The sequence below is a fragment of the Seriola dumerili genome, unplaced genomic scaffold (assembly GCF_002260705.1).
Source record: "Seriola dumerili isolate Sdu_G_001 unplaced genomic scaffold, Sdu_1.0 BDQW01000025.1, whole genome shotgun sequence".
NCBI lineage: Eukaryota > Metazoa > Chordata > Actinopteri > Carangiformes > Carangidae > Seriola > Seriola dumerili.
The window spans coordinates 20,150,561-20,161,851 of NW_019174280.1; the positions used below are offsets into that span (position 1 = coordinate 20,150,561).

Genomic DNA, 11,291 nt, shown 5'->3' on the forward strand with positions numbered 1-11,291 from the left:
GTTAGCACCTTTATTATATATAGTATAAATAAAGGTTAACATTTTATAAGCAAAAGAAATGATAAGCTAATAAAACACGATGCACTGCTACAGATTACAATGCACAAGACAATATGATATTTAAATTAGCTCTGCTCCAACCTGACCAACTATAATGATAAAATGCTGCTGATTAATCATGTATCAGTAATAATAATTCAATAATATAATATATACCAGTTTTACAGTCACAGGAGGCACTTGTCTGAATTATGAGTAGCCTGTTTCTATGTTTGATAAATTTACATGGTGCTAACATTTTCAGTGCACAGCTTTTGCTTGTAACGGTGTATATCTATATATTGTTGTATGTTGCTGCAACTTCCTGGATCTAAAGGCATCCTCCAGCTCTGATCAGTGTTTACATTGCTATCCAATGTTATGTCCATCTCATTGTTTCGTTCTGGAGATGCTTGTCCTTCCAGCTCCTTAAGACAAACTCTCGTTTTGCCCGTCCACATGTCCACTAGGTGTGATGTAACATATTGTCATCTGCCCGAGTTCAAGAGGGTCTGCAAGGACTCTGTGTCTACACACTATTCTCTTGTTCAGGCAGATGTACAAATAAACAAAGCAGTGCTTCTTGTTGTCAGGAGGTCCACTTCATATTTTCTAGTGTGCATGTGTGGAACGTGTCCTCGTACCCTCAACCCCTGATTAGTAGTAGTATGAAATTCAAGTGAGTCATCTTTTCCCCGAGTTTGTCCTTCAGGCAGCGCTTGTCCTCGGGCTTGGTGCAGATTTAACAGGGGACTTATGTTGCCTTTGGGGAGGCTGAAGTCAGGGAACAAAAGTCTCCTGTTTGCAGGAAATGCACAGATTACTTTACTTCCAACAGCAGAACGCTGAATGTGGGATTGACTCAAAATAAACCGCAGTGTGTGTATGTGTGTTTGTACTTAAATTGCTTTTGGCCATGCGGCATGTTGGGTGTATGGTGGTCCACAAAAATACTGGATGTATTGCCATTAAATTTAGACATTCATTGTCACTAGAGGATGAAACCTAATGACTTTGGTAATCCTCTGACTTCTCCTCTAACCCCACATGATTTTCAGGTCGCACCATTATAAGATATTTCTGAGCAGAACAACAGATCTCCCTCTTCAAATTAAACATCTCTGCCCCTGAAATGCTTCAATTTCAATCACTACTTGTCTTATTGTTTGAATATGTACGTTTTGTATTCTTACTGTTATTAGCAATTCGCCATCATTTAAAACTTAATTCTGCAAGTTGCATGCATGTTAAACTCATGCAATAATATCTCCATATCCATTACAGACAAATGTGATTTTTTGTCTTGTTGTTGTCACCTGGGCATCATTCATGTGCGCGCACACACACACACACACACGCACACACACACACACACAACCACACACACAGAAGCTACTCTCCCGTCCCTAATACTTTCTGCAGGGGCACCAACTGCATGCGGCCTCCAAATGGACTCCAAGCAGACTTGAGAGTAGTGTGATAAGAACAACTACATGTCCGTGGTGTCCGCAGTTGTCTGTCTGTGTGTGTGTTCACTGGGGAGTATAATTGAGGCTTCACCTCTCTGTCTCACTTCTTATCTACTCCCCGTCTCCCTCCCTATCTCTGCGAAGGCTGGCTGATGACACTCTTCCAGATGGCTTGCCCACTGTGTGTGTATATGTGTGTGTGTGTGTGTGTGTATATGTGTGTGTGTGTGTGTGTGTGTGTGTGTGTGTGTGTGCTGGCAAGGTTTGAAAAAGGATCTTTCATCTCCCTCTTGCTCTGACAAAAGAATCAGTCCAGTCAGCACAGCTGTCTATCTGCCGCCTCTTTTCCCCGGCACGTCTCGATTAATCCCGATGTCGTGCTGCACCGTTTTGGCCCGTGCTCTCCTCCACTGCTCCATTTATTCTTGCTTTCTTAATCTATCAGTCTTTCGCACTGTTTATTCCTCTCCGTCCTTTTAAAGTCTCATTCTCCCACTGTTTCGTCTTTCACTCTGATCCCTTTCTTTCTCCTCCCACTCCCTCTCTCGCCTGCTCTCTTGCCTCCTAATCTCCACCCTTCTGCTCCAACATTGTTTTCACCCAATTTCTTCTTCCTTTTTCTTTCTCTTTCCGTCTTTCTTTCTCCTTCTCCTTGTCGGAGTCTCTCTGTTTTTGCCTCATCTCCTCCTCTCTCTCTCTCTCTCCTCTCCATTCTCCTTTCTTCATTGCTGTGTAACAGACAGCGACATGTTTGGCAGCTCTCTGCTCTCTCCTCTCATAAGGAATTACTGTACTGACCCACTTCCACATGCAGCTGCTGCCACACAGCAGTGGAATAATGTGGCTCACCAACTGCCACAGAGAAAGACGGGCAAACTACCTGCACATACAGTACTATCTGAAAATATCACATTTGTCCAGCTATCTTTTTTTCTTCTTTTTTTTTTTAAATTGAATCCATAAATCTTACTAACGAATGGTCCTGATGGTTTTCCTAGAGCAGTGCTTAACAGAATCTCTGTGCAGACACGTACTGAACAGGCATTCAATTATTAAATTATATTTATTTTATTATAGATATTATTGATGTTATCACAGAATGACTCGCTGTAATGCTAGGTTGTTAGTACTGCAGATCCCACTGTGAATCAACAGTTCACTCTGCAGATCTCTGCACCTTTACATTGCTTTAAGTTTGTAATTTTGGTGTTTTTTAGTCCGGATTGAGCCGCATGTTGACAATTTGACATGAGTCTGGATTTTTTTGGTTCTTTGAATCTGGTTTAAAATAAATATGAAGATGTTGTAAGAGCAACAAGTCCCAAACAGTTTGAGAAACTGTGAGCAAAATAAAATCACGTTCGAGATTTTTGGTAAACTTTCATTTTCATTGCAGGCTTTCATTGCAGGCATTGCAGAATATCACTGAAAAGATCTGGAACGCCCAGTGGAAAGAATCTCAGTCATGCACCAAACATTTCTGGCAGTTTAAACACATTAACTGATAATATAAAATGTTTAACAGTGATGAAACTGTGGAAACATTGTGGAGAATAATGTAGAATAAAATGAAACTGTGTTGTTCATTGATGTTAAACCACACTGAAGGAAACAGCCAACTTTCATTCTTTCCCTCTGGGGTCTCTGTGATGTGTAATGATAGAAAGTCATGAGGCCTTTATTAAAGCAAAAAGGCCCAAGAGGTGTTGTTAGGCACGACACGACAGAGTTGTTAAAACCCACTTAGTTGCTCCAAAAACCTAAACCCTGGCCTCATGTGGCTAATTACAAAACATACCTGAGAATGTTTCATAAAATAAACACAAGGCATCAAAAAATGCAATAATTTATTAATAACAAGTAATAATTCTTCCGCCAACAATGTACATTTAGCAGGACCGTTGCCAAGCAACACACAGACTTAGTGGTACGACGGTGTTTTACTCTTACTTCCCTCGTTGTAGGCCGGGCGCCAGTAAAAGTGGAGGGGCCGATTCACATGTATGACATGACACGAGTTCTCTGGCCTCTACAGCGGCCAGATTGTCTCGGTGCCAGCAGCTTTACAAATATGTGGCAAGAGGTTCACCTGCAAGGACTCAACAGAATCTGACATTTTGAAACTGTATGTTTGGGGCAGTGATACGGACACAGGTGTGTGTTGTGTGAGTGTGCGACAATGGCTTTCGAAAGCAGCTCAGCCAGCCGTAATAAAGGACTGGAACTATCCGTTTTAGAAATCATTACACGCCACTCTGCACCACGTCATGATGTCACGCTCACCCAATCAGCTGGATGTTTATTTTAATAGATTTCAACAGAATATTTAGCCTATAAGATACACAGATATCTAACATATTGCTAATTTCTACTTTCCCATATTGTCTTTTAGCAGCAGAGGACCATAACACTTCAGAGTTTACTGTGTTTACTTTCTCACTTTTACTGAAACATATTTCTTCACAACAAAAGGCATTTCCCCCTCGCAATGTTTTCTCTCAACACGATGTTTTCACTACTTCACATCACCGTCCCTTTTCATCCGCTGTCACATATTAAGTTGATTTGAAAACTCTCCCCGACCAAGTCGCTTTGGTGCTACAGTGTGTTCACGCATACGGATACAAAGGGGTTGGCAGTGTCCGGCCTCTCATGAATCTGTGGTTCTGGGGGCGTGTCGTGGTGAGTGAGTAGTTTACATACTCTGCTCCTACTTGACAGTTTAAGTTGGTTTTTCGGGGCGTTTTGTGGAGACAAAGGAAACACAGAGAGAGAGAGAGGAAGTGCTGGGGAAGGACATGCAGTTAATGATCTGGCCCGGAGACGAACCTGGGACACGCTGCTCGGGGTTTGTCCGGCTCGGCAGTGAGGCACAGGGCGGCCAAACCAGGTCTCATTCACGCTGTCCCAGCTTTTTGAATCTGAATGTGTGAATGTGTTAGAGGCGAACTGAGGCTCTGAAAGAAAATGACGAACCCAGCTGACACACACGCTTGTTGTTCAGCGCTTTGTGACTTTTGAAGATAAAAGCAATAAACAACAAATGTGCATGGAAGAATTATAATACACCCATGCTGGTGCGTTGTGTTGTGAGTATCTGCAGCACATGTGTTGTCAGAATTGAAGATGAATGAAGATATTTTCTGAATTTGCTTGTGTTTTGTCTGTTTGCATGTGTTTTCTTAAGGGCCGCTATACGAAAGGAAAACCTGCTTCTTTATTAACAGTTAAGCCCAATGCATTTTGTAGTAAAGATGCAAATACAACATTATCCCACAGAAAGTATGAAGTTGGTACAAAGGAAACTAATCCCAACCTTGGTCTGTTTAACAGAAATGAACAGTACAAAGGGAGATAGCCGTGCACACTAAGGAACCAAAGCATTCTCCCCCAAAGCTCAGTAAATGCTGTGCTAACTGGCTGCTGGTTGTTGCTCCATATTGAGCATACAGATATGAGAGTGGTATCAATCTTCTCCTCTAAAGTGATTAAGAGTATTTTCCAAAATGTTGATCCATTCCTTTAAACCCATCGTCTTTTTATAGACTCAGTTTGCAAGAATGTCCTCACTCTGAATCTCCAAATGGCTCTCAAGAGGACAGAATCAAAGCAACACACACACACACACACACACACACACACACACACACATGCACACACTGGACCTGGCAGTGTAACATGGATCGGTGCCATAATCTGTGGATGCCACATTTCTCTGGGCTCTGTGACATTGCAGAACTTGCAGCTCTGGGAGTTTCACACCCTGCCTTCACTGTCTGCTGAGGCTGTGCCCCCACACCACCACCACCACCACCACCAGCACCACCACCACCCTGGCCAGTGTTGTATAGCTGCTTTCATGTCAGGTTTGACAGCCTGCTTCGTATCTTGCATAGTTTTCCGAGCTCAGTGGGAGCTGACAACTCTGCAGTGCTTCTTCTGATGTGAAAATGAATTAAAAGTAAAAGTTGTGTATCTACAAAATCAGTTTTTAAAGCTCAGTGACAGTGAGGCTGCAGACACCAGGGATAACTGTCTCTGACTGGCGGCTGGTACTCACAAGAAAGAGTAACTGACGCTTTAAAGGGGAAAAACTGAACCCGATCTGAGTGAGAGGTGAAAACAAAGTGGGCAGACATCTGGAGCGTTGTTTTGAAGGGGTGATGACAGCGCGTTCAGGTAAGTGGCACTCAGCAGGAGGATAAACAGCCCGACTGCTTTCAAATGAGCTTCATCTGTCTCACGTTTTGATTTTTCTTCTTCTATTTGGATCAGCTTTCATGTCGAGCGGGAGAAATCAAATGCACTTCAACTAGTTCAGTTGTTTGAAAAGATAACAAGGTAATTCACCAGGTTTGTGCTGGTGAAAAGCTGCTCTTTGTTTCACAACCTGGTTTGTTTTGAAATGGGATTAACTGCAGACACATGTTCTGATTTTCCACATTCCTTTGTGCAAATGATTTAAGAAGCACTACTTTATTTTCTTTTTGGTTGCATATTTTTACACGTTTCTGACTTTAATCATATTTAAGTAACTTCCAGTTATTCATGGACTGAATTCTGCACTGAGGTCAGTTTTCTCATCTATTTTATATCTTTCTTTGCCTGACATTATGAGCCTGCTTTTGGCTTCCTCAGCTCTTAACAGGCTGTTAAATGTTCTTAGACATAATAACTTTTTATAGATATATCTGTTGAAGGTTGAAGGTTGTCCTATAATTTTCAAAGTATATCTTTCTGGGAATTTATTAGGCTTTTCTCAACAAAACTGGGGTTTTTCACGATTACTGAAAAGTCACATTTCTTCCTGAAAGTAACGACACAGAATCATTTGACCCTGCGACTTTCAACATATTCTCTTTCCACTTTTAACAAATCTGTGTGGTTTCTGCAGCTGACTCACTGTCACTGTTTGCATTGGCAAGCGAGTAAAATCTATTGCATGCAGGCATTTCAGCTGCTGTCAAAATAACAGTTTCAATAGTTTCAAGATAATTCAACAAAATCTCCCAAGAATAAAAAAAAAATGTAATCATAATGAAATCAAAATGTTTTGAAACCAAAAACAATGTTGACCTTAAAAAAGGCAAAAGTCCCAATAAAAACATAAGAGTACTACTGTTAATTAGAATATTCTCCTGATCTGTATTTTTCATTCACTGCCTTTCTCAGTTTCTGTTCTGACACAACGCTCTTATGTTGGCGGGTGTTATAGACTGTTGCATCCAGGAAGTGGTGTCACTCTATTTATCTTCTGTCTGCCATCCGTTTCGTTGTAAAATGTAAATACTAGAATATGTGTAGTCAAGAAACATCCCTCCTTATTAGATTAAAACTATTTTATGTGACTCTACGTATACAGACAGGCAGTGAGTGTCTGTAGTAAGTAGCTATACCCATGTTAGCCAGTTAGCGGTGATGTAGCTGCTATACTGTCCATAAAGGGGTTCTTTTTATGGCTTTTATGAAAACTAAACTATAGTAGCTAGAGCTGAGTTATGGGGGTTTTCGTTGAAGATGTTGGAGGGGGGCAGAGCTGCAGGCTTGCTGGAAGGTAATGGCGGAGGCAAACACAGGAATCCACAGAGCAGAGCAGGCAAACAAAAATCCAAACAGGTTAAAAAACAAAACTGGGCTGAGCGAGGCAGGGCAGGAAGGTTACAGGGATTTGGACTTGAAGCACAGGAAAACACAGGGAGGCCTGAGGTCGGCCGTAGATAACACCACACAATCTGACTGGACTGATCTGGCAGAGGACAAAGAGGTGAGCTGGGCCTCAAACGCTGCTGCGGCGGTGCGGAGTTGATTGGCAAGTGAAGAACAGGTGTGCTTGAGAACTGGCGGGAGCTGGAAATCAGGAAGCCACGCCCAGCTAGACAGACACACATACACACAGACAGACACAGAGTGCCAACTGGGGACAAACAAAACACACGAGGGAGGGGAAAACAACCCGAGAAAAGAGCTAGAGAGGCGACACTACACCAAAGCATGCACGAAGCTAGAAAAAGCAGTAACTCAAACAGTTTTGAAGTACGTTCATAATCGTTTTAAATAAATAAACAAATATCACAAATAATAGTTATCAATTTATTCTTCATACTCATTCTAACCTGTTTGATATGTTGAAAATGCTAAATGAATTTAATACAGCCTATCAAATAATAATCATTTTATTTTTATTTTTTATTAAATTCTCTGCCCCTGATCTGATGATGATGATGATGATGATGATGATGATGATGATGATGATGATGATGCACAGCGTGTCACTGGCTTGTAATTAAGAACTCTGCCTCTTTAATGGCTGGATATGACAACTCAAACATAACTGAAGTGAACACATTTGATGCTCAGGTCAGTTTTCATTGTATTACAACAAGAAATGTAATCAAGAAATGAAAATAACAAAATATTGTTTTGTATTTTTTGTTTTTACTCCTGTTCCTCAGAGACTGTCCCAACAAGTCCTCGGACCTGAAAAACCATATAGGTCTTCTTTACTTTTTCTTTTTTTAAACTTCATACACAAACGACGTATGGGCTCGTTTTTTTAAAGGATAGTCTCTGATCAACAGTTGGTGGCAGTAACACACCAGCAAATGTCCAACACAGTGCAGAGCAGAAGAAGACTGCTGATATATATATGTATATGTATATGATATATATTGCAAATATGGATGTAAAAAGAATGCACAGTGGGCTTTGTAAATGTTCTGTTGTGGAAGGAAATGCACTCAACATATTTGTTAGACCCCAGTGATTCACAGATTGTATTTGTTGAGGAACACTGAATGTTAGACAAATAAATGTAAGTAAATGTCACCTTTAACAAGCATTTCGAATAGAGGGATTTTACTTGTTATGTAATACTTTAACATTGTTGTATTCTAAGAAAAAAAAAAGCTGGACTGTCAGCTGCCATTTTAGCATGGAAAGTAATTGGAGGACAACGCTCTATATGAATTATTGATCCAGTCATATTACCATAATAATGGCATTTCAAGGTTGGAGCTTAGCATTTAGATATAAATAATGGACGAGGTTATGTATTTCAGTACATACGAGTCTTTGGAACACAAATACAGAGACACACAAGCTCATGCATGCTAAAAAAAAACATTCCCATGAAAAAGCGGGTAAATTTGTTGGAATGTTTGCTGAAACACAAGGATCACAAATCAACTATAATATCTATAAAATATATTAAAATGGTAGAAAAATTCAAAGCTCTCTCTCTCTTCACGCTCACCCTCCTGCAGGGAGGGAGATGCAGTACCTACAGTGGTTGTTGCTGGTGATCCTATGGGGGGCACAGACTGTGGAGAGCTGTCCTGACGTCTGCAAATGCTCCAAGATGCCCGACGTAGAAAAGTCAGAGGTCAACTGTCACAAGAAGGGACTTCAAGATTTCCCCTCCGATCTGCCCCCCGATGCTTGGATCCTCAAACTTGGTGAGTACTTTTCAGTTAATAAAATCAACCATAAGATTGTTTCAATGTTCAAGATGTGATAATTTATCTGACATTTAAGCAAACATAAGGGTCGTGTGGGACATGATTGCATCGGTAACCAACTTCCCCTCTGGTGTGTGTGAAGGTGAGAATGGTATCACAGACCTGAAGGCCAACGCTCTGACATCGATCCCGAAGATTGAGAGTATCAACCTGGAACGAAACGCCATCAAGTCCATCCACCCCAAAGCTTTCTCTGGTGCAAAGCAGCTGATGCTTCTCAATCTGTACAGCAACCGTATCACCAACCTTCCACCAAAGGCATTCCAGGTAAAAGGTTGTAAGAGGAATAGGTTACATGTACAGTGTTCCCACTGCAATAATCTGATCAGAAAAGTGTTTCTTCTTCCACGTCTGAAGGACCTCCTGAACCTTCGCTTCCTCATGCTGGGACAGAACCAGATCGGCACCCTCAAAGCTGAGATGTTTGCTGGCTTGAGGAACCTGTCAGATCTCGACCTGCCTCTCAACGCGTTGACCTCGCTCCCGTCTAACGCCTTCAAGCCTCTGATCGCCCTCAAGGTTCTGGACCTTTCCCTCAATCGCATCGAGAGGATCTCTCCAAAGGCCTTCACTGGGCTCAGGCAGCTCATGTTTCTCAACTTGGACAATAACAGGTCACAGGAACATACGCCCTTTTATGTGAATGTACCACATCTACATCTAGCAATTACAAAACTGACTTCATAGTGTAGGTACTTCAAGTTAGAATCTCACTTCTAAACCATGCATTGTCGGGGAAGAGTCACTGATGGTCACAAGGCTCCTCTCAATTTTAAAACCAGGGACTAAAAAGCAAAACTGAGATAAAGATAGATATAAGATAAAAACTTTGACGCCTTTACCAGGAAGACTGAAACTCTATTAGCTGCTCAACAGTTCTGAGATCTGAGATCTGTGCAAAAAAGGACTTCACACTATACATGGATCATTGGTTGAGTCAATTAGCCAGTTCATTGTTCGCGAAACCCCTCCTCCAAACAGTGACTGTCCAATCAATCCAAAGACAACAAGGGCAGCTAGGCATTGCAAGTCTGAAGAGCTTTGAAATTTCAAGTTAGTAACTAAGAGCGGACGTCTTTATACTGGTTACATGAAAAAGCTCACTTTATTACATGTGTGGCTTGGAAAGAGGGACAGAGGTCCGAACCCAACACCCTTCAGATCCACTTCGCTTCTTTGTCCTATTTTCTTTATTTTTTTATTCCTTCTGTTGACAATGTCTGCCCTCTCTTGTTCTCTCTCCCCTCTATAATTTTCACACAGAAAACCCATCCACCCACACATATCCATACTCACACACACACACACACACACACACACACATATGCTTGTCTTATGTTAATTGTGAGGACACAATGCATTCCTTAGCCCAGTGGTTGACAACTGGCGGCCTGCGGGCCAAAACTGGCCTGCCAGGAATAATATTTGGCCCGCCAGAACACTAACCTAAACATAACCTTAACCCTGAAACCAAGTTTTACCGTCAAAAGTTGTGAGGACCAAAATGTCCTCACTCTCCCAACATGTCCTCACAAGGATGGTGTCAAATCAAACTTTGTCCCGCGACCATAGAAAGACATGCAAACACCTACAACACACACGTGTACTACAATATCATTTAGTTTGATTAAAAGATTTTGGACTCTCTCTCCAAATCCAGTGTGAAGACTGTTCCTGCTGGAGCTTTCAGGCTGCTGCGATCTCTGGAGATGCTGGTTCTAGACAACAACCTTCTGTCCACACTGAGCCCACCAGCTCTGGATGGCCTGGACAACCTGCAGGTAACACAGTGTGTTGTCAGTCAGTCAGTCTCACTTCAGCCTTAATTTAGTAAAAGATAAGATGTATTTATAGTTAATTTTGGTAAATTATTATTATTATTTTGCCCAGAAGGAAGATTGTGAATACCACAAAAATAAATGTGCTGAGTATTGAACTAGGAACTGTACCTGAGGAACAACAAGCTGGAGAACCTGCCACCTGATGTGTTCAGGAACATGCCCAAGCTTTCTCAGCTGGCTCTCAGTGGAAACCGCCTGAGGACGGTGGATGGAAACATGTTCACCCATATGCCTAGTAAGTCTAACGCCAGCAGGTGGCCTTTTCACTTTCCCGTTTTCACATGAACAAAAGGAGTGACTCATAATGATAGAGGCAGAGATGACTGCATTGTTCACTGGTGCCTGCACGATTTATCTTTAGAAATAACCTTTGTTCTTCGACCCCTCCTAGTCCTGAAGAAGCTGTACCTCCATGACAACCCGTG

At 41.7% G+C, this 11,291-nt stretch overlaps 1 protein-coding gene across 1 annotated transcript; it reads left to right on the plus strand.

The window, feature by feature from the left end:
- Positions 1 to 5,646: 5,646 nt before the first annotated feature.
- Positions 5,647 to 10,851, plus strand: LOC111237177 (leucine-rich repeat-containing protein 15-like). Its single transcript, XM_022766162.1, has 5 exons — positions 5,647 to 5,687; positions 8,771 to 8,962; positions 9,108 to 9,292; positions 9,383 to 9,639; positions 10,686 to 10,851. Exons 1-5 carry the CDS (start codon positions 5,672 to 5,674, stop codon positions 10,849 to 10,851), a joined length of 816 nt encoding a protein of 271 aa, XP_022621883.1. The 5' UTR covers positions 5,647 to 5,671.
- Positions 10,852 to 11,291: the final 440 nt, after the last annotated feature.

Coding starts and splice junctions, on each gene's coding strand:
- LOC111237177 (XM_022766162.1), top strand. Junction 8,963..9,107: donor TGCTTGGATCCTCAAACTTG/GTGAGTACTTTT, acceptor GTGTGTGTGAAG/GTGAGAATGGTATCACAGAC. Junction 9,640..10,685: donor CTCAACTTGGACAATAACAG/GTCACAGGAACA, acceptor CTCCAAATCCAG/TGTGAAGACTGTTCCTGCTG.